Source organism: Bufo gargarizans, chromosome 9, assembly GCF_014858855.1.
Source record: "Bufo gargarizans isolate SCDJY-AF-19 chromosome 9, ASM1485885v1, whole genome shotgun sequence".
NCBI lineage: Eukaryota > Metazoa > Chordata > Amphibia > Anura > Bufonidae > Bufo > Bufo gargarizans.
This window is the reverse complement of record NC_058088.1, coordinates 174,420,404-174,434,500: the sequence shown is the minus strand read 5'-3', so window position 1 is coordinate 174,434,500 and position 14,097 is coordinate 174,420,404. Positions and strand designations below refer to the sequence as shown.

General features: G+C 45.8%; 1 protein-coding gene across 3 annotated transcripts in view; it reads right to left on the bottom strand.

Annotated features, from left to right (window-relative positions):
- The window catches only part of STXBP1 (syntaxin binding protein 1), a 122,996-nt gene that overhangs the window by 50,951 nt on the left and 57,948 nt on the right, over positions 1-14,097 (bottom strand). For 2 of the 3 annotated variants that reach the window (XM_044306239.1, XM_044306238.1), the window contains exon 1: positions 7,276-7,335. The exons of the other annotated variant lie outside the window; for it this stretch is intronic. In XM_044306239.1, the coding sequence (XP_044162174.1) occupies positions 7,276-7,312 (37 nt within the window). In that variant the 5' untranslated portion in view covers positions 7,313-7,335. Of the gene's footprint in view, positions 1-7,275; positions 7,336-14,097 lie in introns of those variants that run through there. 3 annotated transcript variants of the gene reach the window in all.

Here is a 14,097-nt window from a genome sequence, read left to right as displayed (position 1 = left end):
TACCGCAAAATCTGTTCCAATGGAGGGTATACAGTGGCCTCTGTCGGGCTCCTGTAACCCCGTGTACATGTTTAGGGTGTAGCTTTGCGGCATACGGGCGAAAACATATAATTGCAGAGAGAGCTGAGCCTCTAGGAGTAATGGTAACGCCCCCGTTGCTCCTAGAGGCTCATTTGCATATATTAAAACATAATTTTTCTCAGCAAATGCGGGCACATATGGACATGGGCCCAACACAGATGCCTTCAGCTGCCAAGTGCACATGTAACAGGTAGGTACAAAACTGCTGACAGATGCCCTTTCAAGGGATTGTCTCATCTCAGACATTGATGGCAGATAAGCGCAGGTTCCATCTCTGGGACCTGCTTCTCTCTCCAGACTAGGGCCCCAGAAATGAAGGCGAGCACACGGCGCATGCGAGACGTGCTCTCAATTCACTGCTATGAGATTTGCAAAAATAGCTAAGCGAGCGCGCATGGCTATTTTCGGAAGTGCCATAGCGGCAAATAGAGAGCGCACCGCGCGTGCAAGACCATCTCTCCATTCACCGCTATGGGACTGCTGGAAAAAGCCAAGCCAGTGCTCCGATATTTTTGGAACTCCCATAGCAGTGAACGCGCTTACACAGTGCGCTCTTCTTCAGTTTGGGGGGCCCGTTCTGGGCTTAGGAGCGGGTCCCAGAGGTGACATTGATGGCATCTTAGTGATATGCCATCAATGTCTGAGACGGGACAACCCCTTTAAGGGATCTGTCTGCATTAAGGATTATACGTTTTTCGTAGTAAGCCGCTTCAAAACACCTCTGCATTTCGCCTGATCTGAGCAGGGTGCACAGAGATGGACACCTGTGTTTCGCAGCTGCACACTGCTCACGTTACAATATATACAGATCAGAGCATAGCCCTACGACCCGGGCCCTTTAAGAAGAGCTGTCATCGCCCTGCCTTATCTGCAGAGGGAGGAAGAGGCCTGATAGAAGTGATTAATCGCTGCGTCCTCTGAGCACAAGCCGATTAACCGCTTACAATCCGGCATTAATGGGGTTGATGGAGGGTAATATGATTGTGTGGTGGCGAGGAGGCTCGGACACAGCTGTTCCATCCCCACCGCCTGTCTGCAGAGCAGCACGTACAACTCTACCGTCAAAAGCCATAAAAAAATAGCATTTACCATATTTACTGAATTTTTGATGCAGAATCGGTGTCAAAAATTGACTTTGAATGCGAACCAGGTCTAATAGAGCCCTTGCATGCATGCATGTATTAAATGGCGGCTACATGCATGCACTGCGCCGGGGGCCTTCGCCACCATCAGCCTCAGTATACAGGAATTTCACACGTGTGCGTCACATTCCGGCTGCCGTCATATTTCTCTTCTCGTAAACTGCAGAATTCTCATTGCCCCACTTACCGAGTAGCCTTAAAGGGGGTTGACGCACAAAGCACAATCTACAGGATAGGTGCTAAATGCATGACCGATCATAGAAAGGGGGACCCCTCTGTGAATGAAGTGTGCGACCACCGCTACATTCACTTCTATGGGACTACCGGAGATAGACAAGCGATGTAATCTGCAGTCCTACAGAAGTGAATGGAGAGGCCCTACCGCTCCATTTACACATGGGACTCTGGGGATCCCCATTCTCTTTCTCAGTGGGAGTCCCAGAGGTAGGATCCCCCCCCCCAGTGATCATACATTTATCTCAGATCCTGTGGCACCACTTAAAAAAAACACAGTATACATTTTTTACTGTATACTATATATACTGTATTTTGTGGACATCCTACAGCAGAACAATCACGAAAGTTGCGCTGCCTGCGGACTACAGGAAATGAAAATTTCTGGTAAATACATTTTCATTTTCCTGGACGTCCTAATGACGCACAGCTTTCGTGACTGTGCTGTCTAAGAACTGTAAAAAATTAAACTTTCAGGTAAATACATTTTCGTTTTCCTGGAGGTGCTACAGCAGCACAGCTTTCGTGACTTTGCTGCCTGCGGACTACAGGAAATAAAAATATAAGGTAAATAAATGTTCGTTATTTTACTGTATATCTATAGAAAAGAATAGCCTATTACGGTATTCCATACTATTTTTGCAGTATACTGACATATACTAGCCCAATGGAGGCCAAAAGGACAATATTTTTTCCCATCAGGACAAAGGTGCCCTATAAGCTTATAGCGTGTATACAGGAAGCTTTTCCCGCTGTACACACTGTGTATATCACTAGGGTGTTCTGAACAGGGTCTACGGAGAAATCTACATCATGATCTACGCACATATCATCAAAATCTGACCCTCGCTCTCTATATATTAGTATATTCATCACTTCAACGGAACAGACCTCAGTTAAACGGGTTTTCCGAGCGTCGGGATAGGTCATCAGCTGTTTGAAGAGGTCGTGGTGCTCCGGTGAGCCCTGCGGCCTCTTTGTGGCTTACCAAACACAGCGCCATCCATTGGATAGTGTTTGATATTGCAGCTCACACAAATAGCACTAAGCTGCCCCTTCCTAGGCCATGTGACCGATGAATGTGACATCACTGGCCTAGGAAAAGCTTTAAAGGTGGCCCCCTCAAACAGCTAATTGGCAGGGTCCAGAATGTCGCCCTCCCTCTTATAGATCATCATCACTAGGATAGAGAGAGTATCAGTAGGGATGAGCGAATCGACTTCGTATTAAAAATCCAAAGTCAATTCGCATAAAACTTCGTTCTAATACTATACGGAGCAGGAGCTGTATTGGCTCCGATAAGCAGAAGTTATTGCTTCGCGAAGTCTCGATAACTTCGGGTCATCGGAGCCAATACAGTATTAGAACAAAGTTTTATGCAAATCGACTTCGGATGTTTCATCCGAAGTCAATTCGCTCATCTCTAATTATCAGTATAAAACACTCGGAAAACCCCTTTAAGGGATATTTGCCACGCTGTGTTTGGTCCGCAGTGGCGCTCTTCCAAAAAAATAAAAAATATCTAACATTGCGGAAGTCCCAGAGGTCAGAACTCCACCTTGACGGCAAGTCATAGGATAAATAATTATAGTCGGTGCCATAAGGGAGATTTTCCTCTCTTTTTTTTTTTAAATTGGTCAAGATAAATCACATGACTAGCCTCAAGGCACCTTTCGCAAACCTGCTGTTTTTCTTAGGGATTTTTTTTTTAAAGGGGTTGTCTGTTCGTAATTTGTTTATTTATTTTATTCATTTGTTTTATTTATTTATTGATTTTATTTATTTATTAAACATTAAAAAAAACTAAAGAAAAGACACACCTCACCAATCCCTAAGGACCATAAGACCAACGGGCACCAAAAAGGCATCGAAATAGGGGCGGCGAGAAATCGGTGATGTATGTTTTCTTTTTCTTTTCTTTTTTTGCCACTTTTCTTCTCTTTTTTTTAAAACAGGACAACCCCTCAAGCTTAAAAAAATATATTCCTCTTTCAGAAAAAATTCTAATCTATTCTGGAAAATCTAAAAAATTGTTAGAAAAGGGGCATGGTTAAAAATGAATAAAATATGCAGTAGTCACAACCCCCTACCACTGCCGTTTCTGCGCTTATCGGGTCCCTGCTGCCTATGGAAACACCGGCAATAACCGTTCAGCCGATCACTGGCCACAGCAGTGACCCGCCTCGGCCTGTTTGTTGAGAGGGGCCAGAAAGCCTTGAAACAGCGGAGGTGGGGATGGGTGAGGGGAGTATTTCTTGTTTGTTACTCAATGACAGCAAGCAGTGATCTCGACACTGTCACCAATTATATTAGAAAGATTCATGGCACAACTATAAATAAGCTTTGTTTACTGAAACTGGACAATCCCTTGAAGTCAGTCACCCTCTTACGGCCCAATGATTGTCTTGAGACACTGACGCCATGATCGCCAGTGACCAGCGGATGGTGACACAATCCTGACATGAACAGCCAGGTATATAGCGTCACACTGCACAGGAGGCTTTCCAGGTCATAAATTATGGACAGGCAGAACATCTGTTATCCCCCTCGGGACATGCGGCTTGTGTAGAGCAGGAGCCTTTATATATGACCAGTGTGTGCAGCCATATACAAGGCCCAGCAGTCTTCACTGCCGCCATGTGGTGCCATCTGTTTACAGAGGGTACTGATGGCCGCCACAAGCCCTTCATACTAAAGATATACAGTATATATCATTTACAGTGGCATGTGTACAAAATGACGTCCTTCCACTGTGTGCTACAATTACAATTGTTTCAGCTGCTGCAGAACCTCATAATACAGGCCGTAACTGCTGCAGAACCACATAATACAGGCAGCAGCTGCTGCAGAACCTCATAATACAGGCAGCAGCTACTGCAGAACCTCATAATACAGGCCGTAACTGCTGCAGAACCTCATAATACAGGCCGTAACTGCTGCAGAACCTTATAATACAGGCCGTAACTGCTGCAGAACCTCATAATACAGGCCGTAACTGCTGCAGAATCACATAATACAGGCAGCAGCTGCTGCAGAACCTCATAATACAGGCCGTAACTGCTGCAGAATCACATAATACAGGCAGCAGCTGCTTCAGAACCTCATAATACAGGCCGTAACTGCTGCAGAACCACATAATACAGGCAGCAGCTGCTGCAGAACCTCATAATACAGGCCGTAACTGCTGCAGAACCACATAATACAGGCAGCAGCTGCTGCAGAACCTCATAATACAGGCCGTAACTGCTGCAGAATGACATAATACAGGCAGCAGCTGCTGCAGAACCTCATAATACAGGCCACCACTGCTGCAGAACCTCAGAATACTCACCTCAGATGCTGCAGAACCTCAGAATACTCACCTCAGATGCTGCAGAACCTCAGAATACACACCTCAGCTGCTGCAGAACCTCATAATACAGGCCGTAACTGCTGCAGAATCACATAATACAGGCAGCAGCTGCTGCAGAACCTTATAATACAGGCCGTAACTGCTGCAGAATCACATAATACAGGCAGCAGCTGCTGCAGAACCTCATAATACAGGCCGTAACTGCTGCAGAATCACATAATACAGGCAGCAGCTGCTGCAGAACCTCATAATACAGGCCGTAACTGCTGCAGAACCTTATAATACAGGCCGTAACTGCTGCAGAACCTCATAATACAGGCCGTAACTGCTGCAGAACCTCATAATACAGGCCGTTACTGCTGCAAAACCACATAATACAGGCAGCAGCTGCTGCAGAACCTCATAATACAGGCCATAACTGCTGCAGAACCTTATAATACAGGCCGTAACTGCTGCAGAACCTCATAATACAGGCCGTAACTGCTGCAGAATCACATAATACAGGCAGCAGCTGCTGCAGAACCTCATAATACAGGCCGTAACTGCTGCAGAATCACATAATACAGGCAGCAGCTGCTGCAGAACCTCATAATACAGGCCGTAACTGCTGCAGAACCTCATAATACAGGCCGTTACTGCTGCAGAACCACATAATACAGGCCGTAACTGCTGCAGAACCTCATAATACAGGCCGTTACTGCTGCAGAACCTTATAATACAGGCCGTAACTGCTGCAGAACCTCATAATACAGGCCGTAACTGCTGCAGAACCACATAATACAGGCAGCAGCTGCTGCAGAATCACATAATACAGGCAGCAGCTGCTGCAGAACCTCATAATACAGGCCGTAACTGCTGCAGAACCACATAATACAGGCAGCAGCTGCTGCAGAACCTCATAATACAGGCCGTAACTGCTGCAGAACCACATAATACAGGCAGCAGCTGCTGCAGAACCACATAATACAGGCAGCAGCTGCTGCAGAACCACATAATACAGGCAGCAGCTGCTGCAGAACCACATAATACAGGCAGCAGCTGCTGCAGAACCTCATAATACAGGCCACCACTGCTGCAGAACCTCAGAATACACACCTCAACTGCTGCAGAACCTCATAATACACACCTCAGCTGCTGCAGAACCTGATAATACACACCTCAGCTGCTGCAGAACATCATAATACAGGCCGCAGCTGCTGCAGAAGAGCCTTGTAAAGCAAAAAGATCACAGCAACCGAAATGAAGCTCCACTTTCCTCTTGAAAAAAAGAGGTTCTGCAGCAGCCAACATGTATTATAGTATTTATATACTGTATATCTATATCTATTTTTTATTTTACAAGAATTTGAAGTGACATTTGTACAAAACGACCCCCTCCCACTGTGTATTACAAACAGGCTTAATGCAAACGACCCTATTTTGAATCCTTGTCCAATCCGTAATTTTGCAGATTACACGCAGCCCCATTCATCTCTATGAGTTCACAAAAAATCCACCCCAAAAAAACGGACAGCAACACGGATGTCATCTGTATTTCGGTACCACAGATTATAGAACATGTCCTATTCTGGTCCGTACTGAGGTCAAGAATAAGTCATTTGGAAATACGGACACGGTCGTGTGCACGAGGCCTTATAATAGTTTCAGCTGCTGCAGAACCTCATAATACCGGCCGGTGCTGCAGAAGAGCTCTGTGCACAGGGTTCATCCTCCTCCAGAAAAAAAAGATGTACTGCAGCAGCTACTGTGGACCTAATGTAGATGGATACAGATAGATAGATAGATAGATAGATAGATAGATAGATAGATAGATAGATAGATAATAAATAGATAATAGATAGATAATAGATAGATAGGTAGATTAGATAGATAGATAATAGATAGATAGATAATAAATAGATAATAGATAGATAAATAGATAGATAGATAGATAGATAGATAGATAGATAGATACCGTAGATAGATAGATAATATAGATAGATAGATAGATAGATAGATAGATAGGAGAGGGAGATGAGATAGGTAGGTCGGTGGGTAGGTGACAGATGAAGCTCCTGTGCACTGGTGACAGCCCTCTATAATGGTGACATGAGGACCCCCTGGGGATTTGGGGTGGGGGGGGGCACTGCTGATGTGTGAAGAGGGATAATGGGAGTGAGGAGATATATGACCATTGCTAGGGGTGGTCAGGTCGCATGACTGATGATGATGGTGGTTGTAGTCTGATCCTATGCTATTACTAGGGAAGATCCTGGCATGGCGGACAGCAGGATGGAAGGGATTATGGGGAGGGATGCTGCAGGGTGCTGGGGACCAGTGCAGCTTGTGCTGGGTGCGGGTGATGGGGAGACGGGAGGCTGCTGCAGGAGGCAGAGCCGCAGGACACAGGGAGGGGTCGCCCCGCACATCTCGCCCTCTATCCCCCGCACCTGCCCCCCTCCCGCCCCGGGCCCACCGTCGCCTTACTTTCTCCCACCACCGCCTTGAGCCCGCTGGGTGCCATCCTGAGCCGGTCCGAGAGAGAGATCCGACTGCAGGGGAGAGGGTGGAGAGAGCTGGAGAGACGGGGAGGAGGAGGATGAGGAGGCTGCTATCAGCTGACCGAGGAGGGGGGGCTGCAGCAGAGGGAGGGGGCGGCAGCTGGACCAATACCGGGAGGACACGGCCTGCCCACCCTGTGCCCCCGGTACCATCAGCACCAGGAGAGGCACAGCACCTTATAAGCCATCGCCAGTCCTATCTGTCTGTCTAATATCTATCATCTATTAATCTATCTGTATCTATCATTTATATCTATCTCTCTATTATTTATATATCAATTTTTTTTATCTATGCCTATCGATTAAATATCTATCTAGAGACAGACATACAGACAGATAAATATTAGAGAGCTATGAGATAGATAGATAGATAGATAGATAGACAATTCGATAAATAATAAAATATAGATTATAATGGATAGACAACTGATAATATATAGAGGTTTAACAGAAAAATAATATTTTAATAGAATTAATGGACAATCTATTTATGATAGAGACATTGATCGGATAAATAGATAATAGATAGATAGGAGATAGATAGATAGATAGATAGATAATAGATAGATGATAGAGAGACAGTATAACATTTATACTATCACACATTGTAAAAAGATAGACATTGCAAAAAAAAAAATAATGGCTCCAGAAGACCACCAATCGGAGTCTATCCCTGGTCTACTTCAGATTTTTCTGTCAATGGTCTTTATTTTGTTATGTTCTATCGCATCCCATGTATACTGTCCACTTCTTTGACAGAACCGCCCCTCTGGGGAGATCGCAGGGTTATGGTAGTTGGATATTGGTGGATTACATGGAGAATGCCACTAGCTTTTTTCACATATGACAGACAAATGTGGAGAACAAAAGGTTCGCAAAACATGGAGGTTGTGGTCAACTAGGACAGGGACCAACTGGTGCCATCATAAGCGTGAGGTGACAGGAAGGGGCACCTAGAGATCATGGATCCAGTAGAATTGGAACAAAATGAATCCCCCCAGATGTTGGTAAACCCAACAAAGGCTTGACCTTCCAAAGCAAGAAGACTTGTAGAAACCATTCTCCTAGTGTGGGGATTGATGGCCTTTTCCAGTATCTGGGAATCACTTTTTTGCCATCTGTATAAGCCACCTGAGGTTTGCTGATGACCACAACCCTAGAGACATCAGCATTTCCGACATTCTTCACCAAAATTGGGGCATACCATCCATAACATGGGTCTTCTGGAGTTTTTCCTCCATCATCTAACCAAGACAGATGAGAACCATCTATGTAGATGGGAGGAGGACACAACTTTGAAGCTCTGAGGTTGGGAGAAAAATGTTGTAGTTTGGTGTAGTCACACTGTGCTGCCCCAGCTAAGAGTTTCTAATTTAGAATTCATATTAAAGGGATTCTGTCATCAGAAATAAGGGCCTATAACCTAAACATATGGCGATGTCCCTAGTAATACACTGAATCCTAAAGTGACTTTATCAAATGCGCCTGTGGCTCTATAATCATAAAAAACTGGTTTATATCACCTGTCACTCACTTCAAAATGTGTCCAAGGGGACGTCTCATGGTGAAGGGTGCCCGGCTGCAGCCATCTCGCTTAGGTGCCTAGCGCTGTCTTCTGAAGTGAAATCGCCGTCCTCCCTTTTATTAGATCCGCCTACCTCAGTTCATCGCCGCCTCTCTAACGTCCGCTCGCTTCAGCCAGATCACGCGCGTGCGCATTAGGTATAGGGATCTGGCTGAAGCGAGCGGACGTTAGAGAGGCGGCGATGAACTGAGGTAGGCGGATCTAATAAAAGGGAGGACGGCGATTTCATTTCAGAAGGCAGCGCTAGGCACCTAAACGAGATGGCTGCAGCCGGGCACCCTTCACCATGAGACGTCCCCTTGGACACATTTTGAAGTGAGTAACAGGTGATATAAACCTGTTTTTTATGATTATAGAGCCACAGGCGCATTTGATAAAGTCACTTTAGGATTCAGTGTATTACTAGGGACATCTCCATATGTTTAGGTTATAGGCCTCATTTCTGATGACAGAATCCCTTTAAGTGTATTCTATTTGTCAACCACTATACTTGATAGTGTGATTTGCTGTCATCTAGTGGCCATTGTTATATTTGGTTTTATGAAGTTATCTATGCTGTAATTTCCATGCCGTTTATCCTGTATCTTCTTCTCCTCTGTGAGCTTATATCCTATGTCCTACAGTCCTTTCCTGTTTGTCAGACATGCAGGACATAGCTGGAGAGAGGATATCCCTTCGACCTCTATCATCACTTCTCAACGTACGTTCAATATAATTACTGTCACCACCAGTTCTGTGAGAAGGTCTGACAGACGTCCTTCTCTACCTCTTGCATGATGTTCTTTGTTTTGGTTTCACTTTCTCATCTCATTTCCTTCTCCCAGGTGTCACCTATTTAGACTAATCCTCTTTCCTTTATATTCCATCCCATACTGCCTCACTTTGCGGTTTATACTACTTCCTGGATTGAAGTGTTCACTGCTGGAGACTTCTGCTGCTGCTTGTTCAGATAAGCCATTTCATGTATTGTGTTTCCTTGCTGGCTTGATTCTAGGTGACCCTGACTCCCTCCGTATGAAGTGCAGGGAGCCGGTGGTCATGTCCCCTCACTATTATAGGGTTTTCTGGTGTCACACAGTCTTAGGTACGTGGGCATACAATCGTCCCTTTGAGACCCTTGTATGTGCTTAGCAGTCAGGGTGAGCTCTTAGGGTTTTATAGGGGTCACCTATATGCTCCTTAGTTTGGGATCAAGCCAGTCGGACGTTTTTTTTTATAACTTCCAGCTATCTGCAACATCATCCGTGACAATTACCTAAAGGCATATCCATTGCGTCTTCCTCACTGGTGTCACTAGGGAATGATTATAGAGAGTTCACTATCTTCCATTCTTTGTACAAATTCTCTCATGTGCATTGTGTCAGAATACAAACCTTGTACTTGGTGTAGGTAGAAGGATCTTCAAGAGATCTTGCCACATGGAAGAAATGGAGTATATTGTGAACGCTGTTACACCAGTGCTCCGTGCCTGCCGCTGTCCAAGGCAGTTGCAGGCATTGCTCCTCTCAGCCTGTGTGTATTGGGACTAGTGCTTAATGAACTTCCTTTCAGAGTTAATCCTTGGTCCTTGTCCAGCTACTGACTAAGGTTCTGATCAGGTCTCCCTGAGTGTTATCTCTTGTCTGACTACCCATGTACCGTACCTTACCTGTTTACCGATTCTGCTCTTCTCCGCCTGCCCCGACTTTGGAACTGATACTTGGACTACATACTCATGTACTCATTGGAATTGCTATCTGGAATATGCACATACTCAGCCTGCCCTGACCATGGACTGTGTTCAGACTATGCCTTTTGCCTGATCCCTTAGTGCTTCGCACCAGTGTCTCTGGCCCTCATGGGTGAGCAGTTAACTCCGCCAGGACTACGCCAGGAGGTAGAGGCCTTGTTGGTTCCCTGCAGCGAAGTCCAGATCCCTGTACAGGGGTTAAAGAGTAAATACTAGGTAACCACCAGGACAACTTCCTTAGGTTTAGCCCAAAGTCAAACTGGTTGAGTGGCACAGTGGGTCCACACCTACTGTTCGTTACACACACACACTGGTTCAAGCCATAGGGAACTCCAGATAACCTGTAACTGTGGCTACAAATTTTTGGGTGTTTTTTAGAGAACCCTTATAAGAGTAATAATTAAATGTGTGATGGGTGAGGGAAGCTGGTGAGATCACCTTCTTCAGCTAGGTCCATGGGAGGGAGTAACAAGGATATGATATATTATATAATAAGGCCTTAAAGGGATTTTCCAGTAATAATTATTTTTTAGCAAGTGCCCGCAGCCTGCCCCCTGAAGATTCATACTTACCTGCTCCATGCCGCTCTGGTCCTCTGTGCTGCCTCCGCTTTCTCTTTCATGGACATGGTCACAGGCATTGCTCCAGCTAATGACTGGCTTCAGAGGTGGCCACGGGCAGCACATCACTGCTGAAGCCAGTTATTGGCTGGAACAGTGAGTGTGACCATGTCCAAGGACCGATGGGGATCGGAAGATGGAGAAAGCAGAGGCAACAAGGAGAACCAGAGCGGCGTGGAGCAGGTAAGTATGAATCTCATGTTTCAGGGGGTAGGTGGCGGGCGGTTGCTACTAAATAATTATTACCGGAAAATCCTTTTAAAGGGGTTGTCCAGGATTTTGATGTTGATGACCCATTTCAGGATAGGCCATCAATATCAGATCGGTGGGGGTCTGACACCCAGAACCCCCACTGATCAGCTGTTATGCCTTAGGCCTCATGCACACGACAGTCGTAATAAATGCCTATCCTTGTCCGCAAATGTGAAAAAAGTAGGACATGCACTATTTTTTTTTGCTGAAGGGAAACACGGACAACGGACGCGAAACACAAACGGATAAACTATCAGCATTTTTTGGCTGACCCATTGAAATGAATAGGTCTCCATCCTATCCGCAAAAAAAACGGAACAGAGGCCGAGAAAAACAACTGTCATGTGCATGAGGCCTTATTCACATGTCAGTGTTTGGTCAGTGATTTCCATCAGTTATTGAGAGCCAAAACCTGCATAAGGGAAAAATCTGTTCTGTTTTTAGAGCTAAACCATTAGGCCTCATCCACATTTCTGTTTTTCACGTACGTGTTGTCCACATTTTCCACCGACAGCACGCGTACCCATTGATTTAAATGTGCCTGTTCACACCAGTATTTTTTCACTGAACGTGGAGCAGTAAAAAAATAAAAAATCTGAGACATGCACTACTTTGGTCCGTGATGAGGACCAAGCACGCCCATTGAAGTCTATGGGTCCATGAAAATCACGAACACAGCACGGATAGCATCCGTGGTGCGTCCGTATTTCATGGTAGATAGAAAATGCTCTTGAAATTAATTTTCAGCTGAGCAACGTCCGTGAATTACAGATGTCACACGGAGGCCCCAATCACACAACCTAATTTCTGGTCCACAACTGATCCGCATCTTTTACGGATTGGATGCAGACCCAGTAATTTCAATGAGGTCGCAAAAGATGTGAACGGCACACCGTCTGTACCGTAGTCCCGCAGAAAAAGATAGAACATGTCCTACTCTTGTCCGTTTTTCGGACAAGAACAGGCATTGTTACAATAGGTACGCATTAAAAAAAAACATCACATGGATGATATCTTTTTTTTTTAGGATCCGCATTTTGCAGACCGCAAAATACATTCTGTCTGCGGTCCGCAGAAAATACGGATGACGTCCATGTGACATGTCCATTTTATTTATTTTTTTCATTGTAACAATGCCTATTATTGTCTGCAAAACGGACAAGAATAGGACATGTTCTATCTTTTTTGCTGAGCTACGGAACGGACATACGGATGCGGACAGCAAACGGTGTGCTGTCCTCATTTTTTGCATGGGTCTGCAGCCAACCCTCAAAAACATGCGGATTGGATGTGTACAAAAAATACGGTCGTGTGAATATTCAGTTAGGGTCCCTTTACACTGGCAGATAAATTGCCCGTAACGAGCGCCGATGCGATGATTGTGAGCGATCGGGCAATTATGACTCCTGCGGATAGGTGAGTGTTAAAGGGGTTATTTGGTTTGGACAACCATGTGAGAGGTTTCCCCACCAACTAGCTGATCACGTATGGTCCAGACAAGCCCTGTCTCCAGGGAAGAAAGGATTTGGATTAGATTAAGGCCTCATGCACACGACCGTTGTGTGCACCCGTGGCTGTTGTTCCGTTTTCCGTAATTTTCTGCGGATCCATTGACTTTCAATGGGTCCGTTGAAAACTCGGAAAATGCACCGTTTGTCATCCGTGATCCGTGTATCCTGTCCGTCAAAAAAATATGACCTGTCCTATTTTTTGGACGGACAACGGTTCACGGACCCATTCAAGTCAATAGGTCCGTGAAAAAACACAGATGCACACAAGATTGGCATCCGTGTCCGTGATCCGTGGCCGTAGGCCATAGTGATGGGGACGCTTCTAGTTAGAATATACTGAGAACTGTGTACATGACTGCCCCCTGCTGCCTGGCAGCACCCGATCTCTTACAGGGGGCTGTGATCCGCACAATTAACCCCTCAGGTGCCGCACCCCTCCCTCCCCAGTTTCAATTTCATTGGTGGCCAGTGCGGACCCCCCCGGCCCCCCCTCCCTCCCTCTATTGTATTTATATCATTGGTGGCACAGTGTGCGGCCCCCCCGGCCCCCCCTCCCTCCCTCCCTCTATTGTATTTATATCATTGGTGGCAGCGGAGAGTTCCGATCGGAGTCCCAGTTTAATCGCTGGGGCTCCGATCGGTAACCATGGCAACCAGGACGCTACTGCAGTCCTGGTTGCCATGGTTACTTAGCAATATTAGAAGCATCATACTTGCGCCGCACAGACCTGTCACTTACCAGTAGGAGGAGCTCCCGGCCGGTCACAGACAGCGCGGCAGCCAGCAGGTAAGTGCGGCACCTGAGGGGTTAATTGTGCTGATCACGGCCCCCTGTAAGATATCGGGTGCTGCCAGGCAGCAGGGGGCAGTCATGTACACAGTTCGTAGTATATTCTAACTAGAAGCGTCCCCATCACCATGGGAACGCCTCTGTGTTAGAATATACTGTCGGATATGAGTTTTCACGATGTAACTCAAATCCAATGGTATATTCTAACATAAAGGCGTTCCCATGGTGATGGGGACGCTTCAAGTTAAAATATACCATCGG